Source organism: Phaethon lepturus, unplaced genomic scaffold (assembly GCF_000687285.1).
Source record: "Phaethon lepturus isolate BGI_N335 unplaced genomic scaffold, ASM68728v1 scaffold52872, whole genome shotgun sequence".
NCBI lineage: Eukaryota > Metazoa > Chordata > Aves > Phaethontiformes > Phaethontidae > Phaethon > Phaethon lepturus.
This window is the reverse complement of record NW_010526612.1, coordinates 1-24,189: the sequence shown is the minus strand read 5'-3', so window position 1 is coordinate 24,189 and position 24,189 is coordinate 1. Positions and strand designations below refer to the sequence as shown.

Here is a 24,189-nt window from a genome sequence, read left to right as displayed (position 1 = left end):
AACTTCCAGCCTATTCAGAGAATATATTTTTCTTACTCTGTTTATGCACTTCTGGTGTTTCTTCTACTTCCTCGTATGCATCAGTTTCCTCAGCATCTTCCATTTCTTGGTCCTGCCGAACATTTCTGACAGGCAGCCGACTCCACTCCGTGGCAGAGTTGCTGTAACTAAATGGAAGGAATTCATCAAAAATGAAGCGCTCACGACATTCAGAAGGAAAACTAGAACAAAGGAAGGCTAACTTACTTAGTAATTTAGGAAATTAGAACAATAACATTTGACATTTATTTGCATTATACCTCTGATTAAACTGCGATAATTACCAAAAATAAAATAAAGATTCATTAACCAATTCAGTTCACTCTGAAACACCAAGTGCAGTTGCCTGAAGTGGTACTCATGTAGTTTTAAAAGGTCATACGTGGCTATGAAACTGCCCGAAAGTTACACTCATTTGAAAGCACATGCACTGGTTTTCAAACAACTCTGCACACAAGAGCAAGCACCTGAACAGAAACACCTTTTTCCACCTTCAGAGTACATCTCTATTGTTGCTAGAACACTTTGCTGCAAATATAAATGTGAACATAAAACATCCTCTATAATCTCCATTTAAACACATATACCTCCAATATCATAAATAATACCAGATTGCTTTTCTGCATACATGAATGCACACACAGGTGGTAACATGGATACATATTTTTCAGCCTGAATCTTAGGAAGAGAGTTTTAATCTTTAATCTGATTATTCTCTAAATTCCCAGTATAATAGTACACACATTTCTTGCATTTTCCTCCTAATCTTTGCCGATTACTAAAATCTGTGTGTATACATAAACAAAAGGTTCATTTCTTTCTACCAGAATGTCAGTATTAGATTAATCTGGCACTATGAACAATATAGTCTTTGTGATAAATTTTAACCCTCAGAGTGGCTGAAGTTGCAGACACGGGATTACAGCTTCCACACATGATCCGGAAGAACAAGGCAGAGCATTTAGAAAGGAGTTTTAAATGTACAGTTTCACACAGAATAAGGGAAAGGCTACAGATAAGTTCAGGGACTTAATCACTTCCTCTTGCTTAAATAAGTTCCAAACTTCATACTTAAAATTGCTATGGGAAGACATTGTGTCCAACAAAACATTATAACTTTTTTTTCTGCACTATCAGGCTGGTGGTTAGCAACTATTTTCTTTACAGCTGTACCATACAGAGACCAAGCAAGAACACAGCACTTCTGTATGGTCTGTATTTTTAAGAAAACACACACACCTTTTGCCTCATTGTGCTTGACAAAGCAGATGCAGGTAGGAGAGAAAAGGTAGATAGCACAGATACAGACGGGGTAAAAAAAATGCATAGCAAACCTGTAATATTTCCATAGTTTTGAAGAGCTGGGATTAGTTGGGAGTGAATAAGAGTAAACAGGATACATCGACATGGGATACTGAAAGAGGGGAGGGCTGGAGAAAGAGAGAAGGATTTTAAGATAGGTGTGGAATGAAGTGAGGTAGAAAGACTGAGGCAAAGAGAAAAAAACAGGTTGGAGTCAACCAAACCACCCAAGCTAGGGAAAGGAGCCGGGGGGTGGAATTCAGAAGGGAGCAACTTGGTATTGAGTCTGCTTTGCCTCTGAAGCTGTTGTACACAGACATACAGTAAGCAAGGAGTGGAGATATTTCCCTTTGTGTTAGTACCCTGGTACTAATGAATCCTCACAAGATATCAATAAGAATGTACCATCTTAGATGTACAATTTATGAGTACAGCAGCACAAACTGTTACTTCCTAACAAATACATTGCAAACCATGGTCCAGAATAGCAAAAGTGCATCAACTGGACCAAAATGTTAAAAGATCAGTAAAAATGTTCCCAGGTTTTTAATCACAGAAATTTGTGTTACCCAGCATTCAAATGCTGTCGGAAATCCTCTTCCTCCTCTTCATCTTCCGGTGCTGTTGCCAACTCACTTGCTTTCTCTACAGCCATTTCACTAAGTCTCTGAGCTAAATTTAGTCTTCGAGAACGAGAAGCATACTTGATGGCTAAACTCACAACGTTTTGTGTCATGAGGTCAGCAAGTTCCACACAACGAAACTCACGCTCCAGTTTACAAGAAAGCTGAAAGGAAAGAAGGCTTGAGAGAGTTACGCAGTTCACTTACACAGCTGTCTCAGGACTCTAGGACCAGAACATTATGGTCTTGGTGGATTGAATGGATAAAGACAAACCACCAACAGTCATGAACAGTGTAGCAAAGAAAAAGGTTTTCCCCCCCCCACCCCCACCCCTTCTTCCTCCCACCCTTCATACTGATAGGCAATACCAATATTAACGTGCAGTCCACCTCTTATCGTAGTCTGTGAACTAGCTGGATTGCTGGTCACTAGCCATACCTCTAATAAGAGGAATCACATCAAAATTTACATCAAGCATCATTGACTCAAAAAAAAACCTCAAGGATTCTTTCTGGTTTTTAGTTGTTTGTACTTACGGCAAACAGTTTCATTAAAAGTTCTTGCTGTTCTTTCACTGACTTATTTTTCGTATTTTCATCAAGTTCATAGCCATTTTTTGATAAGTAATCCACATGGTTGTGAAACACAACAGAACGCCAGTATTGCTCCTGAAAAAGGTAGAAAGATGAATGCTGGAGGTCAGAGGGAGGAAAAAAGCCCACGACTCAATACCTAACAATTTACAAAGTATTTTATCAACTTATTTTTAAACCTTCCTTTCATCTTGTAATGAGGGTAAGGGGTGGACAATTCTCTTTGAAAGCCAACGCCTACTGAGACAAAAATAGATCACACCAACAACCACCTGTATACAAACTGATCCAAACAGTCACCATATGTTAAATTCCATTTATATTACAGGCTTTCAGAGGATGAGACCTACATCTTCACCAGTATGCCACCAGGACACACAATTCTAGAACAAGTTGATTATTTTATTTTATAACTTCTGCCCCACAGCAAATTGGAAGTATTCCATAACAACTCAGTGACTGTGGGAGTAATCATCATCTGTGAGACAGGTAAACAGAAAATATAACTCTTGTTGTTCAGGGAAATACTAGTATGGCTATTAGACTAGGCTAGCTCTGTTACAAAATAATTATAGGCTTATTCAAAACCAGTATGTTTTCATCAGATTGGAATAATCCGCTGCTTTACCTACACAAAAGTACATATTCTCTCAAGCTGAATTAACAGTTCCTGGAATTTCCCTTCTATTATTTTGGGGGTGGGGGGAGGGAGGGGCCTGTGGAACACATAGCCCGCTAAATAAAGAACAAAAATACTTGAACCAAACAAGAAAGAATTAATTAAAAATTAAAAAGTGTTTATTACTGAAACTTACCTACACTTCTATCAAAGAGAATAAATTTCAAATAGCATTAAACTATCACTAAGGTTGAGGTTACAATTTTATATCCATTTTCTATTTTGTGCACTACAGCTGAACCCCACAAGATTGAAATATTTAAACCTATAAAAAAAATCAAAGCATAAATACAGATATTCTTCTAGAAGTTCTCCATGAGTACATCTTGCTTGAACCAGCCTCTACCTTAAGGAAGTAAGTCAACCCTGAAGGCCTATGTTTTCAGAGTGATTATATGCATTGGAGCACTTAGTACATCTTTCAAAGAAAGACCTGCCAAAAATTTTGTTATGCCTAAAATATTAGAAAACAGGCACCTTCAAGAGAGTCTTGATTTGGACCCCAAAATGTGGTGCTTCCTACAACATTAATCACTACACACTAAAAGTAAAATGGGATAGAGTGAGAAAGACTTCACTGGGCCTAAATAGGTCATGTGTAAATATAACCTTGCATCAGCTCTAACAGCTTTATTTTGTATTCCTCTAGAAACAGTTGTGAACCAAACCAAAAAAGCTATACAAAACACTGAACCCAAATAACCTCCTTAGCCACATGTCCTACTCGGAGTTTGTACAACCCCCTTTCACAGTAGAGATGATTAATAGGAATCTTGTATAATCCCTACTATGGGGACATCTGAGACTGTCAGCTGTGGACTCAACACCATTCCATACCTCCATCTGTCCCTTTTCTGTTGTAATTTGACAGTAAGGAAGTTTAAAAGACAATATTGCTACAGCAGGCCGTGGTAGCGTAGGAGGGAATCGGGCTCCTTTACAAGGAATACACCTGTGCAAAGGAAAAAAAAAAAAAAGACACATACAAGCCTCATCACCTACAGTCACCAGTTGTTCTACATCTAAATCATGTCTCCTAAGAAGCAAGATACTTAAGAGAATTTGTTCTTTAAAAAGTAGTAATTAAATTACTGGCTTAAATATAGCAATATTAAGGTTGCATTATAAAGGGTTATTTTTACATTGCAACCATTAAAAGATTTCAAAACCAGCAAAGTACATGCTGGTCTTGTTCACATCAGAAACCCCAAACGTGGCACATAACAGACACAGATCTCTATCTCACACAACACGCAATTTACCAGCTATTACAAAATGTAAATGCAGTTTATTAACATCAAAAACCATTGAACAATTGGAGGCCACTGGAAAAAGAGCAGGCACGTCTACCATTTATTTTGATGAGGGGTTTTGGACTTCGTGAGGAGAGTGCTATGTTCAGAAACACAGAGGAAAGGAAAAAAAAAAAAGCGGGGTGAAACAGATAACCATATACTAAAAACGTAGGCTTACTGTTTCATTATATTTAAACTAATACTTCCTGGTACAATCACTTAAGCAAAACATTGATTAGGGAAAAGCTGTATTTCCAGCAGCACCAATGAAGCATTGACAAATATGTCTGGTTTTATAAGCTACTGTTTCAGACACTAGGGAAAAAAAAAAAAAGAACAGGAAGCATTAGTGTTCTGGCTATCTGTGTTAATTAAGGCATATGGTGTTTCTACAACAACCCTTCCCCCTTCTTATCTTTAATATGCTGCTGGCTTGGAATAAATGTTCTTTGCAACTCAGAGAGCAGCACTCTCTTTCTTGGAGTAGAAGGATAAAAAAACCTCATGATGACAGACTCACAGTTGACCATCCCATCAATGTGATGTGTCCTGCACGTTTTTGGTGCATTTTCTGGAGGCCAACATTAAGTAATGAATTGGAGGAAGTAACAGACAGTGAATTGACATTTACCAGTGATAGGAAATCATTCCCTTATTAAAAAAAAAAAGGGAGGATTACTAAGAACATCATGTAATTTACATAAAACGCAGTCTCCCACAAACCTCTACAACGGTGTATGACTAGCAAAGTAAAAGAGCCTCAATTTCAGTAAAATATGTGAGCTGATGGATTCTAGCCTGGTAGGAAAAGGACACAGATCACTGAATAGAGAGGACTACAACCAAAGCTTAGCAACTTAACAAGATCTAGGATGCTTGTTACAATACAGAAAGACAGTTATTTAGACATCAGCCCTATCACATTTTATAAAGTAATGGCTAACTCTCAGCTAAATATCTGAGCAATTTTACATACAAAGTTGTTCTTCATGGCCACAGTTTAAATATGAATATAGTAACAGACAGTTCTGATTTATCTATGCCTAATGATGTCGATTAGTTACATGAACTGGATTCTTCTCAAAGGGACAAAAGGGGAAAAGGTAGCTAAGCAAAACCAATCAGCCAACCAAAACCAACAACAAAACACAAACCTCACCAAACCGCTAAAACCCATCAACGGCAGAAGCAGATTCCTAACAGCAACCATAACTTTTTAGGAGGTTTCTGTAGCAAAATGCAGTCTTATGAAAGTGTCTGCACTTGTCTGTCTTGTGTAGCTACAATTAGTCAGTTACACATATAAAACTCCAATGAGTTTATTCAGAACAAATTTACTAGTGAAACGTCCATGCAGAATTAAATTTATGAACTAGATCATTTACTGTGCATATTTACCAGCCACCTGTTTTAGTAAAAGTTGTTTCCAGTTTCCCATAGTAAAAAGTGCTCTATAAATTAAAACTAAGACAAACAAAGCATTGCCTTGTGAAATATCTGACCTGAGCTGCTGGGGATTTTCATGGATGCCAACTACCCAATAATGATCAGATTTTCCTTTGCAATGCTCTCTCGTGTTACACACTGGAATCCAAGTATTCCCCAGTCCTCGGTTCAACATCCGCACAATTCCCTCAGAATCCACGTAACAAGGGGTACCTGTTTGTTACAAAGGAAAACAATTATTGTGACAGGCAACTAATTACAACACCAGTAAGTTTGAACTGTTGGATACTGCTGGTATGATGGTTTACATATCTTAAGTACAACACCCTCTCACCCAAACAGTACAACCTAGCTGGGAAAAACTAGTTTCCTTAGAAAGATGCGCCACCTTCTGATAGTCAAAGCTACTGCTAGTGAACTGACAAGTTCAAAATTGAAAATATTTAATGAAGAAATCAGATTCATATTACTTGGGTAGATTCCCAAAGAAAATTAGCTATTTTACAATTACTTTTTCTGGTTATCATAAAAACTCCTCCCAAGTTACCAACTTTGGGGGGGCGAGGGGCTTTTGCCGAGATAGTCAAATATGCCTATTATGGTGTACTAATGCAGTTTCTTTCTTTTTGCTGAGCAAGGCAACCAATTGGGAAAACAAGTTCTGATAACATTCAAGTGTATTCTATTCGTAGTGGAAACATATTGAAGATTTCTGATAAATATTTTGAAAGAATATAAAAATAGAATTTTGTTTAGCATTGAGGAGATTGGGAAAAAAAAAGTCTAGGTCCCAAGATCACCATTGAGAATGATCACTAAAAGGGAATAAGTTAGCCAAACTCTTCTCCAAAATTCCCACAACAGTGTCAAGATTTCTCAACATCACTCATGCAGGTATTTCATACCTTCTGCAGAGAATCCAACCCATACCAAATAGGACTTCTTTGTAAGAGAAATAGGGTCTCCATGCAAAATTTGTTTTTTCTTTTTTCCTAGCTCCATCAGCTGTACTCCAAGGCACTGGTCCCCATCAAACCCAGTACCTAGGAAGAAGTTGTTCAATGACTATGTTAGAAAACAAAAGCATTGTCTCGTCTCTTGGCTAAATTTAAGTTTTGAATCAAAAACTAATTCTAATACAGGGTTATCTGCTGTCAGACAAGAAACTATTTGTTGTTTTGGACATAGAAAGCATGCATAACAACTACTTCCTTAATTTCCTATAGTAATTCATTCTGGGATATCTGAAACCCACATTTAATCTAGTTAATGCCACTGTTATAAAATTCTCCCCTTCCCCACAGGTTAATCTTGGCATCCCAATATAAAACGTAGGCTTTGCTGTCAGATGTCAAAGATGTGTGGGTTGTGACAGTAAAAGCACCATCAAGAAGAGAAGAATAACAAGCCATCAAGAAGAAAAGAAGCAGGAGGATAAGTAAAATACACCTGGTGACTACATACAAATCAGGCAGTGTCTGAAGCCAGTTACGGACTGAAAACATAACCCCCATTGAAAAAAGAAAGAAGGGAGAAAACTACCTCTGTGATAAATAATCATCAACTGCTCTCCATGTCCTGCCATGGACACCACTGGACCTGGGAGACTGAAGATCTCTTTCTGAACTCCTCCAATTGTAAGCACACGAACTAGCAAGGCACTAGTGGCACAAGCAGCCCAGCCTTGACCTAGACAGATAGCCTCAACGTCTTCATCCTTTGGCATATCTACTGTCCACTCCTTGTTTGCATCCCATGAGCCAAAATGAATGCAGTGGAGCTTGCTAAAGCAGAGACAAAGAACAATAGTAAAATATCTCAACGTGAAAAAAAAGTCAGTATCTGAAAAATACACCAATATATTACACTTTTACCATAGACCTGGAATCTGTGATGGTCATAGAAAGGAACTACAAATTATAAGCCATCGTTTGCACAGGTGTTACTCTTATTACTCGAGAACTGAAGAGCCAGCTCAACCTCCAGCACTGTAGATTTAAAGCCTCTAAAGCCTGAAGCAGAGACAGTTTAGAGATCTGAGGGGAGATTTTTTAGATGGAAACAGGTAAGTGTCCTGCTTAAATAACATTAATAAGAATTGAAGGTGCTCGGTACCCCTGAATATCAGCCCTTGTTGTAAGTCTGTCATGTTATGCTATCTGTCAAAGGGGAAAAAAAAAATTGGGAACTTCAGTGCTGCCATCTTAATTGAAAACTGCCCATGACCAATTCACAGACACTGCAGCTTTTGATAATTACCCACTTCCATTGAGAAAAAAAAATTTGAAATTTTCAGAGTTAGACAACCAATACCTACAAATAATACCTACAAATAATACCTTTAAAGATAAAGGGTGCTTTTAAACATCACAATGCTCTATGTGTGAAAATAAGAGAGTTCTTTCTTCAAGACATTTCCACACTAACTGGCAATAATATATCGTTGCTATTGTTCTTAAATGCAAGAACAGAGTCTAGCTGGCCACGCTGCTTAAATCTTCCTATGGTTTCATAAACTTGTGCTCTTCACACTTACAATTCCTTGGGTATCTCCAAACATGTCTCCTTAGCAACAGTGTGAAAAGAAATAGCATAGCCCTTATGATTTATCTTTGATCTGAGCGGACTGAAAAACTATTGTTGATGTTTACAATTTCCTTTGAGTTAGCAATGCATGAAGTTTCCAGTATATATTTTTGGAAAAGAGATAAAAAAAAAATCCTCAGGAAACAAAATACATCTTTCGATATTCTTGAAGTCTTCAAGTGGGTGGATGTGAAAATCCTCCTCGAAAGTGGTCCCATAAATAAAAAGCACTATCAAAAGACAAAAATCTCAAAAAGTTATAGAAGCTGAAATTAAAAGCCAAAATATTTGAAACAAGCTAAGTGTAATTCCATACTATGGGTTTTGCAGAGCAAGGCCATGACTTACCTTGCAAGTTCCTCTGTACTCTCACAGGCTAGTAAAATAGCTTCAGTAGAGAGGTCAGCCATCGTGTGATTCAGAGAGTTTGGCAGGTGTGTTGCATGATGTATGGAGGTATCATGAAATTCAATATCTATAGCATTGTCTTGCTCATCATTGTAACAGCGAATGATACCAACAGAATTCCATACCTATGAAAGAAAACACCCCGAAACACCCGCCCCCCCCCAACAAATCAAGCATACTGCCCTAAAAGAGCCTGCTGTAACTTTCTCATCTGAAACAACAGTAGGTGGGAGGCTGGAGGAAGACTGAGGACTTGTGTAGTCAGGACTCGTAGTTTCTAAAGCAGCTGAATTAGGCAGAAACTAGTTTCGTCCTCATTGCTTAGCCATCTTTCTCCTCACAAAATTAAGTGTGAAGAACTTGCAGTTAGAAAGAAATAGCGGGTAATTAATGTACAAGTCTTAAGAGCACAAAATATCCACAAGTTCTGGGTAAAAAATAATTAATTTGAAAAAAGATTTGCTAGAATTCAATAGCACAGGTACAAACTGTATAGCTTGCTTTTGTCTTAAAGCCAAGTATTTATTTCTACATCAAAAGCAACCAAAATACAAAGCTTTGCAATCTTTGCAAAATTTGTTAATGCAATCTTTGCATTAACACAAAGCTACTTTCCACTGTTTAGCTTCACACTGTGAATTATTAAAAAAGAAATCTTGGAAAAGATTAGATTAAGACACAGGAAGAACTGGACAATATTAACAAGGCAACTAGATCTACATAACCACACAGCAGTGAGATTTACCATGAAACGATGCATAAGATGTGCAGGAGTGGAGCCAGACTGGAACGGCTTTTGCTTGGGGGTTGGCATTGGCCCATCATAGAAAGGTTGTTGTGTAGATGATGGTGGTAAAGCTGGAAAGCCACCAGTCTGATCATCATCATCTTCTTTTTCAAGAAGATTGGAATTAGCTTTTATCATCCCAATATCTAGAAGTTTTTTTAAAAAATTACATCTTACACATATTATTATGACACAGCATAGGTAAAAATATCAATCAGTCAACATTTCTCTGGAAAAATAAAGGCGGAACATATGAGTAAAGGATGCTAAGAGGTTGTCCCAATAACAGCACTAAAGAGCTCTGGAAAATTAGTTCATTCTGTACCTAGTGAGTTATCATCATCATCAATTATTGCTCGTCTCAGATGGCCTGAAGTTGGCATAAGGTCATCATCATCACCATCATCTTCATTAGCTCCAGCCTTTGGGGAAGACTGTGGTTCAATCATATCTCCATTTAAATAGTCATCATCGTCTCCATCAAACAGATCATTGTAGTCTTTTGTCACTGTACTGGCAACCTAAAACCAGGTTAACAATCATCATAAAGCTTCTTTCGGACATGGAATTCAAGAAACGAATTAACACACAAGGGGGAACTTTCAAAACAGAAAACAGAACATCCAATATAATTTGGTAACCTAAATAATCATGTTAATTTAAGAAATCATTGGTACTGATCACCTTGTCATTTGGTTTCTTTCCATCACCGATATTTTCCAACAACCCCAGATTTCCTTCAGTATCTGTATAAGCAATTTGCCTATATTTGGGGTGCCATGCCAGTCCACAAATTGAGTAATTTTTCTCATGCTTCATCCTAAAAAGAATAGAAAAGTAATGGATTTATAGTAAGCTTCTCAGGGCAGAAACCTCCCCAAGAGTTATTGTAGAAAGTACTAGTATTAGAAAATGGTTTTACAGTGATATTTATAAAAAAAAAAAAAATATAGCAGGGCTTCCTTTTCTATGGAGGAAATAATTTAAGCTTTTTTAAAAAAAACAAACACACACAATCATATTCTTAAAACAGCTTCCTAATACATGCAGAAAAGACAAAGTACTTCCCCAGCAGTCATACATTCCAGAACCATCCAGTTATAAAAAGAACATTCAGTTGTTTCTCTTGTACCAAACTGATGAGTTGATCCTCTATCTTTTCCACCCTTTATTCTCACAAAAGAATCCTCCTATTAATTATTTACATAATCTGTCTTTAATTCTTAACATAGGTGTTACAGTAACAATCATGTTTCTTACCCAAAATATTCAGACAGATAAATCATTCCTTCTCTTCTCTACCTCACTTAATCATACTTTTTTTTTCTTTTGAAAGAGAGATGCTTTAACTAACCAAGCTAAAGTGCAATTTGCCAGTTTGCCCTTTTTTGCCTACAGGTGAGGATGGCTGACTTATGCATCTGTATTTCCCTCTTCCTTTAGAAAATATATACTACTGCCAATGATCTTGGGGTTTGGGATGTGAGGAAAATTTGTTTCCATCAAAACTATCGACTATTAGATTAAAAAGTAATAAGAGATATTTGCACACAGAAAACTAGACTATGGTATTTGAACAAAATCCACATTCATGACCCTTCCCTATTCTATTTCTAAGAATGTAATGTTTCCAGATCCTTCTAGCTATGCAGAAAGGAAAACAGTACATCACATAATCAGAACACACTTCTGTGCATACTGGGTATGGTGAGGGAAGGCAAAACAATGCCACATTTCTACCTACCACCAAGAATTATACTCTGTTGGAAGCTGCTTCCTTGTGGAACACGGAAATTATATGGCAGCCCTTGAATTCCCTTCAGAATATGAACTGCAGTATTAGTGCACCTCACTTGGGCTGCACAAGAGAAGAACTCTCCTCTTGCTCCCTTTGCTCAAGTCTAGGCTGAGCTGTGGCCCTGCCTTCCAGCATCACCCAGACCCAACGCCGTTCTTCTGACCTGTGTGCTTTGGCTCCCTCTCTGGGTGTGCTCCCAGCCCCACCACCAGCTGAGAGACCATCTGTGAGACCAAGTAAATGGTATTCTTTGATCTGAGCCTTCATACGTTGTCTCCTGGGGTGCTTGCTTTCAGTGGAACATTAGCAGCCAACTTATAGATCTGCCCTGTAAATCTTATTAAGCCTTTTCAAGAGGTAGAGTTCTATATTTGCACAAAGAGGTTTTACAGAAAAGATAACAAAATTCTATTTCAAGAAAAAACATGTACTTAGGGATTTATGGAACAACACTGAATACCTCTCTATGCACTCCTGGGTTTCCACATTCCACACCACTATACTCCCATCCAGGCTTCCAGCTGCCAGATACTGCCCACAAGGAGACCAGGCCACAACATTCAAAGGCTAAGGTAAAAATAGAGGGAAAAAAAAAAAAAAAATCAGTGCATGCACAGCGTTCATATTCTGGAGCTTAAAACAGACAGATATTCTAGAATATAAAAAATAATAATAATGATCTTCAGCAAATCATATCCAGCCTCCTGTACTAGAGCTGGCTTTAGGTAGTTCTCTGCAAGAACCATTCTTTAAAGACGGCACACTTCCCCCCGCACCCCTCCCGAGAATATCCATCTTCTGTCATTAAATGCTGCCATGAGGTCAAACACAACCTGATTCTAGACATGTAAACAGAAACATAATATATTTTGCAAACTCAGCACTAAACATAGCTTGCTTTATTTTGAACTTAATACAGTTCCATAAATTAAAATCCAAGACTGTATGTTCTGTATCTTAAAAGCACTAGGAAAGTGGTCCTCTTTAACCCAAATGTTTCCAAGCATATAAACAGGTCAAAAGAAAGATGGCGGCACAGGTAGGGCTACTATGTAGCTAAATTTCAGCTTAATAAAGTGAACAACTGGTATCTCCGTTCCATACGGAAATAATACTCTTAACATTTTCCCTAAAAAGCTATGTATTTAGAGCAATTTGTGAAAACAGATGTTCTTCAGCTGCAGCTGGTGACTCACCAGTCTAGTGCGTTACTATAAATGAAAGAGGGGAACCAGAGCCACAAAGACATGTTTGACACTCATCTAGTATCTCTTGCCTTGTTTTCCAATATAAAGTAACAGGATCAGAAATGAAATAGAAAATGTGAGCAATCGTTACAAAGACGGGGCAGGGTGGTGGGGAAGAGATACTGTCCAGAAGGTAATTTCTAGCAGAATAACATTTAAATTATGGAAGATTTAGCAAGCACCTGGTTTATGTACCTACCTGTGTGATGAATGCATCTGACAGATCAAATTGGCTATCCCAGGTTTCTCTTCTGTATAGTTTAACAACTTTATCTACAGGAATTGCCAGCAACTGTTCAAAGGAGGAATCAGACAATTTAGAACAAGTTACCTTCCAAACAGAACATTCAAATTGCATAGCTCCTTCATTCAGAAGTATTACAGTTGTGACTGCCTCAGTATTTAATGGTTCTCTAGCATCCTAGCAATGCCAACTGAGATGTAAAGAAAGCTGAAGTAACTTGAATTACAAGGTTCTTTAATGCTTTCCACATGCAACATAGCAAAGCATGTCTGTTTTTATTTTAATCTTCATTTCTTTCTGGCAGAAAACTGAAGATAATGACAGCTGCACCATAAGGTTAGAAGTTCTTTTTTATGAAACAGCCACCACACACATATAAATAGTTTTCAATGCTCTGAGCACAGGGCTTACATTCTCCTTCTCCCTCCCTCCCCAAACCTCTTTTGATCAGGTTACAAGTTCTCAATAAATCTTATTTGAATAGCTGGTTCCTGAAATAGCTCATTTCATCTCTCACAAAACTACATAGGCGTTACTGCCTGTTACTTTTTTAGGATTTGGGTTTTTTTTAAAGACTTTTAACAATTTGCTTTGGAAGAGGAGTAAGAAAACTACTTAGAGAGAGAGAAGAATTAGCCTAAAAATTAAAAGTAAGGATATTGAAACAATTTGTACTGCAGGTGACATTCTCTCTTTCACAGAAAAGTTATACATGATGCTATCATAGCATCCAGGTATTTTGAAGAGTGTACACAGGTAGACAGATACAAAGGCTAAGTCATGGAAACAAGATTATTCAGGTAAGAACTATGAGAAACCACTGGAAAATACTCTTTAGATCCAGTATACTGGAATGTCAATAAAGGATGAATAGGTTCTGCCACACTATTATCACAGGCAACAACAGAAGCCATAAAACAATTTTCCCAAATGGCCAACTTTCGCTCAATCCCCTGTCCTTTACTTCAAGTATGGCAGGACACGCCTTATTTGCTACAGGTTTGCATTTATCTGCTCCCTCCTTCTCTCCCCTTTGCGTTATCACGTGCTGCAGAGGTGTTCTACATTACGTGCTACGGAGACATCTGTATAGCTATACTAACTCCCCAACTCGTTTTGATTAGCGATGTGCGCGTAGTGCTATCGCAGCGATACACACACAATGCACTAGACCTGTAGTCTAGCGTGTATCTGTATCAGCACCACCTTTAGTCACAACAGAATCAACTTCGCTCTCCAGGTGAAAAGAATGGAAAAAACTTACTACGGAAATATCTACAGAGCAAGATTACTGATAAGGCAAAATTTACTTAAAGTAGAGAATGACTGAACTCCTTTGATGCTCTGTTGTGAGCAATTTGATTATTTCCCTCGTGTACAATGTTCCTTCCTACTCAGCGCAACATGACTGTTTAACATTGTTTTGGGCTGACAGCTGGCCTACTGCCAAACACAGTCTGGAGCTTAAACAAGTAACCATTTCCAGGTTTTTATTTTTCCTAAAAGTGAACTTCACCCCAAATATCTTCCTTAGTCCCAGGAGCTGCAATTTGGGCTTGCCCAGATTGAATTCTACTGTTGAACTCCCAAAGAGAGAAGAAGGATTAAGATGTGGCTAAAACATTGTCACCTACCTTCCCACCGCCAGGTTGCCAGCCAAGCCTGCATATTGATTTAGCATTTATTACATCATTACATTTCTGCAGCAGTGGCCAGCTTGTCGTGCATGTCTGAAAACCAAATATTTAAAAATTAGTTTTCTAGCTCTGTGAAAATCCACTGTATAGTACAAATTTTTAAAGGAAAACTGGAAAAAATGCAAAGAAAAAAAGATATGCCATTTTTGGAACTGAAATAATCTCTTTCATCCAAATACAATGGTACATATTGCCTTAAAAAAAAATCTTGCCAATATAGACCTGAAAATATTAATTACAGTAATTAGTTATTAGTTAGTCTAATTGCCCCAAAAGGCACCCACTGCCAATCTGGAACATGAGATTTCACATGAAATAAGCTTTTGTTTTAAAAAGTAGCAATGCAGAAGTGGGGGGGGTACATTTTCAACTGTACTTACAGGAATAATTCCACATGGATTCTTATTTCAGTCAATGGCATTTAGCAAAAATAATCCCACATACATATGCAGAATTTCCTTATTAAAGTGTTCACCTGAAACCCTCTTTTCAAGTTCCTCAGAGTTCCAAGAGCAGAGACTAAATCTGATTCTCTCAATAAATCTGATTTCTTACAGGCCCTGAAAATAGTTCAGCCAAATATTGCCAAGTTGAGCCCAAAGACTGTCTTTCTAATAAATTATGCTCTTCAAAATGTGATTTACGTCCTCCTTCTGAGAATTTTTTTTTTTGTTTTTTACAAACTTCACAACATATGCAATAGCAAGCCTTAGCAAGCTTGTCAACAGCCTTAAACTCACCCAAATCTAAAAGGTTGAAGTGCACTGAGCTGAAGTTCGAGTCCTTAGAAAACTATGCGTGCCATGGGCAGAGAGCAGGAGAGACCGAAGCAACACTGTGTCCAAAGTCCCCTATCAAAGGAGAATGTCATCCTCATGGGCATCACCTCAGTGATCCTGGCATGTGAAATCCGTATCTCTTCCTAACCTCAGGTTAAACTAATCGTGTTCCTATGCTCAAGACTAACCAACCAGACCGCTTACAAAATAATATACTGTGCAGCATCTCAGAGCATTATTCCACCTTCACCAGGCAGCCTACAATCCTGAAAATTATTCATTATTCCATAGGAAGCTGAGAAAAAATAAATAAAAACAAAATATACCTAGATAGCTGTTTATTAGTATAAAAATCCTTCCTTAACCCTGAAAGCAATGAGCTAAAATTGTGGAACAAGGAACCTGATGTCAATTGCTATCTTCACACAGAAGTGTTATTTCTGAGTGTGCTGAGGACAAAATGCACAATATTGGCCAATGAAAAGAAAGACAAACCGAAGAAATCAGGGATTCCACAGAAAGGAAGAACAATCCACAGCTACCCAGGCAACATTTCATAATCAGCCTTTGGATTATCTCCCAGAAGTAGGTAAAAGCATTCTGTAAAGTGTAGATTTCTTCCCCCAAAATCTGAATTCACCAGCTCTTCTTTCAGGTGCTCTAGTGCATAGCTACCCTCCTACTTGCACAAGAATTTCAGACAGAAAGATTTTTGTAAATACTACCAGCAGCTACTGATGACATATCATATGACAAGAAGCATTATTCCAGTAGGGTTATTTCATTCCAGCTCTCCTTGCTGTCTGTGAAACCCCTGATCTCTTATGGAACACTTAACCTCAAAAGGCAGGCCTTTTACCTGATCTGCGATTTTCCATACTCTGACAGAACCATCACAGCTCGCCGATGCCTATGTAAGAAATTTTTGTAAACAAATTAATAATTAAAGACATAGAGAAATTAATGCTACAACATTTTTAACAGTCCTATAACCAATGCTACAGACACATAATAAAGAGGCAGCTTTAAAAAGAAAAGCTCACAGTTTAAAATATTTTAAGACTTAAAACTTTCTAATACTGTCATCTTGATAATTGTACTCAACTCCAAGCTACTGTAATTTACAGATCCTCATACTTCAAGCGAGTTGCTTATTCGCAAAAGAGGCTCAAAATTAATACTAAATTTCTTTAGTGAACCATTTTTCCCCTCTAAAATTAGATCAGCATTAGATTCCAGAAGAACATAGACAGTAATTGAGTAGTAAAGCAAAAACTGAGTCCTCCTGGGAGGCAACAAGTTGTCACACATTCCATCATCAATAAGGTCAGTTGAAATTAAGTAGTCTCATGTGCCCAGTCACTGGTTTGTGTTTTGGTTTTTGTTTTTTTTTAAGTCTATATTTATTTTCTTTCCCAGGGAAAAGGAGATTCAAATAGAAAGTAAACAAGAAAGTGTTTTTACCAGGTAAACATCCCTGGGGTCAAAAGACAGGCTTAAAACAGGAGCATCATGTCCTCGGAATGCTTTCTGCTTGCTGCTATCAGTCACCTCCACAACTTTGACCATAAAGTCACTGTACATCACAATGGCACAAACACAGAAGTATTAACATTGCTGTTAATCAATGACTAACTATGTGTTTATGGCAATAAAAATTGGGCACTAACTATCTTTTGGGGAAGTTATGGCTCTAACCACTGTATGATCTAAGGGAAAATGAGAATTTTAAGGCTTACTACAACAGGAGCAAGGCCAGACTATCTTGATCAAAAACCAATTTTTGTTCATTTCAAAGTTCATAAAATACGGTTGCTCTTTGAAAAGGATATTATGTACACACTGACCATACACCTGTTTACTTGTATATGACCTAATGAAAACCTCTGGTTAGATACCAGAGAACTGACTTAACAAGAACTATCTGTTGAATGGGACCGATATTCATTACTATAATTATTTGGTCATGTGTTTTTTTTTTAAAAAATGGTAGAGCATGTAGTTTATTTGGCAACATTTTAAACAGGATTTTTAAGACCATTTAGTGTATCAGATACATTAACAGATTTTTTACAATTTTATTTCCTTTTCCAAAATTGCAGACATTACTAAAGTTTAACTCAAAATATCAATGCTAATTTCTAAGCCAAAGAGCTCCTGTGACAGCCTTTCAGTACCACTCCCTCTCACACTTCACTGCAACACCCTCAGAGATAAATTTAATTTTAGGACCTAATTCTATGGACTTAACCATTACTTTAACTATATTCAGAAACACAACTTCAGTTTTGTCAACTATCTAATACTAACTAAGTCATAAAAGGAAATCTATAAGCTATATTGTGAGACAACTAAAATTGTTAGCACTCTTAAACAATGCAAATCAACTTTAAAGAAAAAAAAAAAAGCAATAGGATAGGTTTTAGAAGCCACACAATAGACACCACACAACTATTTTTCAAATAGTTCATGTGAACTTGGGCAGCCAGCTGGATGTTAAACTTATAAAACACTGGAGTTCACAGACTTTGTGTAAAAAATGGAGAAATCTGGGACAACTAAAAGCAATTATTCTTAGCTGCATTCCTTCATTTCATGGCTGTCACCTTCTCCTTCAGTATGTTACAGAAGGCCTCATCAAGGAGTGGCCTCACAGTCTTAGGAGCTCTTTCTCCTAATGCAAGAGCCCTGGCCAGGCTGCAGAAGTACTGGGTTTTTATAAAAGTTTTAGAAACAGAAAAGAGCTTGCCGTCTGCCTAATCTCTCTAATCAAAGTCAGGTCCTGGGGCAGAGCTGTTCCCTCAGAAACAAGCACTGGCAAAGGGCCCGAACTCATGATCCCTGTCAGATTTAGAGATCGGAGTGGTTCCTGCCCCCAGCTGTCCAGTCTCCCAGTTTTGATGGAGCTGGTGTGTCTGCTCCACAGCTGCCAGAGTTCACAGTTCAGCGTATTCATCCAAATTGCTTTCTAGTTCAATTGACACTTAGCAGAGCCAGGGAGCAGATGCTACGCTCTGCCGTCTTTACTGTGGGGATGGAGGACAAATTCCAGTAGAGGCAAGCAGACAGCCCGAGTTAGCTACAGCTGCCCACAGAGTTCACCAGATCCAATAAAGAATCACCTGAGCCTTAAATAAATGGAAAAAATAAATATCGCCTGCTTGCTATTTTGCCATCTCTGTTAAAGGACTGTATACGACGAAAAAGCAAACATGCTGCCCTAAGAAATTAAATAAACTGTGCACTTAATTCCCCTCAGGCAAGTTTTGCAACTGTCATCCATTATCATTTGGCAGAATGGTGATGATACTTATGCCAGAGAATGACTCAAAGCTCTCACACAAATTAGAACCCATCTAGCTTTTGCATGTGTATATACATCTGCAGCACCATGATCCTGAACAGACAGAACATTATCTTTAGCACACAGCAACAAAATCCTTGATGCTGCAATGAGATTCACATGGGCAAACACTTACGCTTATACATTGTAAGACTGAAAGCTGAAAACACTCAGGACTCCTAAAGAAAAGGAATTATTTCACAACACCAGAATTCCATTTAAAATTATTTGGTGGATCAACTCTCTCTCAGAGCATTGTTTCCTAAAGTCATTTTCATTCCTTTCTTCCCCTCCACCCCTGGCAGGCATTTTGCAATACTTTAAAACCCTCAGAGGTATGTGGACTAATGATCTCATTGGTAAAAATCAGCATGTGAGGAAGTTGCCAGACTTTGAACGATAGCAGTGCTTTTCCTTGTCATACACAGATTACCTAGATCCAGCAGCAATTTTGGTACCATCGCTGTTAAAGATGACGTGGTTTGCATTCATGGTGAAACGAGTAAGGATGCCATCTGGAGCTCCTTCAGGAAATGTATGTATCTGAACAGTATTGTTTGATACTGCTGTGATCAGTCTTCCATTCTAAAAACAGAATCCATCATAAAATTTGTTAGTTAAAACACACTTATGTCCATGGAGCCAAAAAAATTGCTCTGATGATCCCAGTATTTGGGCCATTCTAAAAGGGGTCTGACAGTAAGAGTAGTAGCGGACATATTTTTTAACTTTTATTTCTTCCTAAAAAAAATACAACAACTTGAATACTTTAATACACTTTAACCAAACTATTAAAAACTAGAAAAATTACTCTCTTACTTTCAGTCCTGTAAAAACACACTGCTAGATTTAATACTGAAATGCATGAAGTTCTTTATGCTAACCAGATGGCAATTTACTGCATCAAGACCTTCTCGGCTTGTATCTTTACTAAAATAAGGAATACTCAAAAGTCACTAATGAATTTCAGAGAGGACCGCCTGATCTTCTTCTGGTAGATGGAAGATTCTCTCCTTTTACATAGGCAAGAAAGCTCTTCTAACAGGAAGAATCTCGCATGCTATTTAGATCAATATGCTGCAGTATCAGGAGAGGGCACCCTTGGACTGAACTTCTCATTTAAATGCCACCAGGGAAAGACGAGTTCATGAACTATAGCTTAGTTCTTTTCAGAAAACAGATGTTTACTAAAAATTAACCCAGATTAAAAGAAGTGCAAAACAAAAGAAATAATTATCCTGTACTTGGAAAGTATTCTCTCTTCTTCAAGTGACAATACTATTCCTCAGTTGTACACAGCAGTAAGTTTTTGAAATATATGAATAAAGAAATACCTTATTTCCTTGAGGGTTTTTTGAGGGGGGGAAGTGTTGCCTTTTTTTTTTTTTTTTTAAATTGCCTAAAGCTACAGTAAAAATCCTGAAGATAAACAAAGCAGCAGCCCATACTAAATACCTAACCAAGAGACAGTATTTGTTACCTAGATTACATCGACATCTCAGATCAGTTCCTCATGACATTTTCATTAATGAAGAATAATTTTTGAAATAAGATTGCCTGAAGTTAAGTCTCACAGAGCATTCTTAATCTCACTGTTTAAAAATAAAAAAACTCTCAAAACTAAAAGCATTTTACAATAAACCTAATAGCAGAGGATTTTTCCTACTAGTGACAAAAATTAAAACCAGGGTTTTCCCTCCTCTATTCATTAATAGTTTTAGCAACCTCTGGCTCTGACACTGATTTGCTAAGAGAACTCCTTCAAGTCACCTCACTTGGTTTATGAAAAGATAAGTAATGCAACGAAAAATCAACAGCAAAATACCCTAAAAATCAATGATGAAAATAGATTATAAAGATATTGAGGAACAGATCCAGGAGGCGTGTTAAAAGGGATATAAGAAAGTGGTTTCACTTAAAGCAGTAGTTTTGAATACGGTTTCAAATTATTATTTTAAAATATAATACATATATGTTAATTCTCATTTATTTCCTCTTTCTTAGTCCTCTCCAAAATCACAAATAACTGAAAAACAATTTTAAAATTTTCCTTTATCACTGCAAAGTTAAGTACACAATATCTGAAGAACTGATGTAGCCTTTTGGAATTTCTCTCTTCTACAATTGCCACAAAGACAACAGTTTAGACCACCTGTTACTAGTGTAATGTAACAATAATTGCACATAAAGGAAATACTGTGAGAATTCTCAAGCTAAATACATGAACATGAATAGTTAAAAGAATTATTGTCTATTATACAAATTGATATGGGTAACTTATTTGCCTTATTATTTACAAATAATTACTCCTGCAATATATACTAAAAGGAACTGCCTTCACATTAAAACAAACCGAGCAGGTTATCCTTCAAATGGCAGTCAGACTACAGAATTGCCTGTAATCCGCATTCTCACAAATTGTTACAACTTAGGCAAGCAAGAATCCTGATCTCTTCAGACTTTGGGGACGGCGGGTCAGAGGCATCTTTGGGCTAAACAACAATTTGAGAGTGAAATGTCAACCAATTATAAAAGAGCATTACCAGACACCGACTTCCTGAAAGTAATTTTTGATTAATATAGATTATAATTCCTTGGACCTTAAAACAGGCCCACATAAAACAACCTCTTGTCTCTTTTTCCTAATACTTGATGATCACATTTTAAGCTGGGAAACTTTGTAACTCACATTGTGAGAAAACACTGAAAAAGCCTGAAGTTCACTGTGTAATTAGCTTAAACTGCTGGGTTTGTTTCTCAGGAAGGAGATCAAAGTCAGAAGAGAGTATAACTGAATGTGAAGGAAGAGGAGGAAAAAAAATATTACAGAAGTTTCGTATAAGGAATAATTCCTCCACAATCCTGTACAGGGTAAAATGAATTGTCAGAAGTATTCTTGGTTTATATAAAACACTTAATTTAGTTAAAATATTCAAAAAGTCTATAGGCAGATATGATGTTAGAGGTCTTTTCCAACCATAATGATTCTATGAATTAAATTTCTGTGTATTTCAGAAAATTGTGTTTTCAATACTGCTTTAATTTTTCCATTTAGACACAAAGGTACAATGTGGTCATATGCTCAAATTTAAATACCTGCTGCTCATTAAACAGCATTCAATTTTTTTTTTCCCCATACATTAATCTGAAGACAAAGATCTACACATTTAACATACATCAGACTGAAATGTTCTTCATATGGCATTATTCTTGCCTTTTTCTGTATATTACCCCAGTATATTGGCTAATGTAACCCACACAAACAGCATCCCTGAGCGTGAAAATCCAGCAACTGTACAATCATGTATCAACACCAGTGTGACAACTTAGAGGAGTTCTGTTAACGACCGATACCTTTAGGGCGCATGAATAGGCCTTTTCTCCCACATTAATGGATTTCGGATCATCATCATCCAGGTTTTCCCAAATCCTAACATCTCCATCACTGCCACAAGTTACAATGCAGCTGTGAAAAGACACAGGATTTGTTAACATTCAGGAATGGAAAGGACAGCCACTCCGACTTTCAATCCCAACATGAAAATGTTACTAAAGTGTTAGGGTTTTTCAAAACTGAAACATAATACCTACTATGTGATACAGCAAATATCTACATTTATTACGTCTAAGTAACTTATTAAACATGGGGAACGGGTGAAATCATGTCTGGTAACGTAACGCAGTACCTTGAGTCTCTGATAACTACCTAGGTCTGGCCACTCATCTGAACTGACCCTTAGATATTATCGGTCAATCCACTTTTTCCAGGACCTAGAGCGCATTTTTAAAGGACTTAATTAGCACTGATTTCTTCCAGAACTGGGCATTTAACTGCTTCTTAAGACTTTGAAAACTTACTTTACAGCTGATTACAAAGTTGAGGGTTACTAAGAGTGTTAATGCATACTTGACTGAAGTTTAACAAGCTTAGCATGTTCCAGACCCACAGAACCTTCAGAAAACAGTTAATATGGAATTTAAGTTTGCTGGAGCCAACTTTCACAATTTTAGTGCAGTAAACAATAACCTGAAGTCACAGAGCAAATATACAGAAATTTGTATGGGATTTTTAATTAAAGGCATTGAGAATCTATAATCAAGCCTTGCATGCTTTTTTCATAAAGTTGTTTGCAGTCCCAAAAAATTCTAATTAAATCCCAAAATGTTACAAACCCAGTGGTGAAGATGTGATGTTGCTCTTCTTCGTTCTCTAAGGTCCGTACAATACCGCGTTGATATTGAATATATTGATGCTGGGGAGTCCAGCAGTAGTGGACCAGTGGCATTTGGCATCCTTTTTTTACGGACTACATTTGCATTGTAATGGCAAATAAGGTTTTTTGTGGTTATGAGGGATTGTTATTAGACTAACTCTTAAGAGTAGGATTTGTACCAAAGGTAATGAACAGAATAACAGAATATGGACTTAAACCATACTCAATATATATAAGACTTAACCCTTGAGTTCATTTTGAGACATCTTGCTTTCTGGTTTACCATTTATTCTTAATCAATAAAAGGGTAATGAAAAATATTTAGTTTATACTCACACATTCAAGAACTAGCATGAGAATAACAAGATAGCATGCCCAATATTGGATTTCTTCAACTATATTTTGAATTTCTTAGTGTATATGTGAACATATTTACTCCCACACTACATTGATTTCTGCTATGAAGTCACCCTTATAAAAAGTGCATATAGAGTTTTTATACATATATACTATATTTTTATGCATACTATATATATGCTTGCATTTAAATTATAAATCAGGCACTTCAAAACTCAGGGCATCAAGATATATCATCAAGCCAATTCTCAACACAGGCAAAAACCAAAGTATTGGCCAGACCAAGCCAGGCCACAAATCCATCCCAGTATCTCACCCAGCAGTGGCTGGTACAGAACTCCCGACAGAGCCACAGACAGGCACAAGACCACCCCTCCCCAGGGCACACTCCACCCTGGTCCCTAGGAATTAGGCACTTACCTCCCAGTGTCATCAAAGCAGACGTCCGTGTGGCCCTCGGTGTGGCCGTACCGCATGGGCTTTTGCGTGGAAGGCATCTTCGCTCTCACCTGTTTATTTACAGAGAACAAAAGGGGGAGAAATAAATTAAAAAGGAAAATCTTCGGAAAGAGCCTCAAACGGCAGGGCAAGGTCAGAGCTGCTGTGACACCCACCCACGCACCCGTGGGGCTGGGGACACGGGGCTCAACCCCCGGCCGTGCTGCGCTGGGCCTAAGCGAGCTACAGGCGGGCAAGCGTTGGACACGGCGCCTGCGGCTCCCCACCTCGGAAGGGCCTCGCCGTGGAGGCG

The 24,189-nt window shown here is 37.6% G+C and overlaps 1 protein-coding gene across 1 annotated transcript in view; it reads right to left on the bottom strand.

The window, feature by feature from the left end:
• Nucleotides 1-23,935, bottom strand: part of WDHD1 (WD repeat and HMG-box DNA binding protein 1) — a 29,186-nt gene extending 5,251 nt beyond the window's left edge. The window contains exons 1-19 of the mRNA XM_010283105.1: nt 23,859-23,935; nt 22,222-22,333; nt 19,301-19,452; nt 16,989-17,100; nt 16,384-16,434; nt 14,683-14,778; nt 13,004-13,096; nt 12,018-12,124; nt 10,444-10,579; nt 10,085-10,280; nt 9,718-9,905; nt 8,913-9,097; nt 7,521-7,762; nt 6,884-7,021; nt 6,035-6,191; nt 4,075-4,189; nt 2,502-2,633; nt 1,911-2,128; nt 37-167 (exon numbers count right to left, since the gene is read on the bottom strand). Of these exons, the coding sequence (XP_010281407.1) occupies nt 37-167; nt 1,911-2,128; nt 2,502-2,633; nt 4,075-4,189; nt 6,035-6,191; nt 6,884-7,021; nt 7,521-7,762; nt 8,913-9,097; nt 9,718-9,905; nt 10,085-10,280; nt 10,444-10,579; nt 12,018-12,124; nt 13,004-13,096; nt 14,683-14,778; nt 16,384-16,434; nt 16,989-17,100; nt 19,301-19,452; nt 22,222-22,333; nt 23,859-23,935 (2,638 nt within the window). The remainder of the gene's footprint in view (nt 1-36; nt 168-1,910; nt 2,129-2,501; nt 2,634-4,074; nt 4,190-6,034; nt 6,192-6,883; nt 7,022-7,520; nt 7,763-8,912; nt 9,098-9,717; nt 9,906-10,084; nt 10,281-10,443; nt 10,580-12,017; nt 12,125-13,003; nt 13,097-14,682; nt 14,779-16,383; nt 16,435-16,988; nt 17,101-19,300; nt 19,453-22,221; nt 22,334-23,858) is intronic.
• Nucleotides 23,936-24,189: the final 254 nt, after the last annotated feature.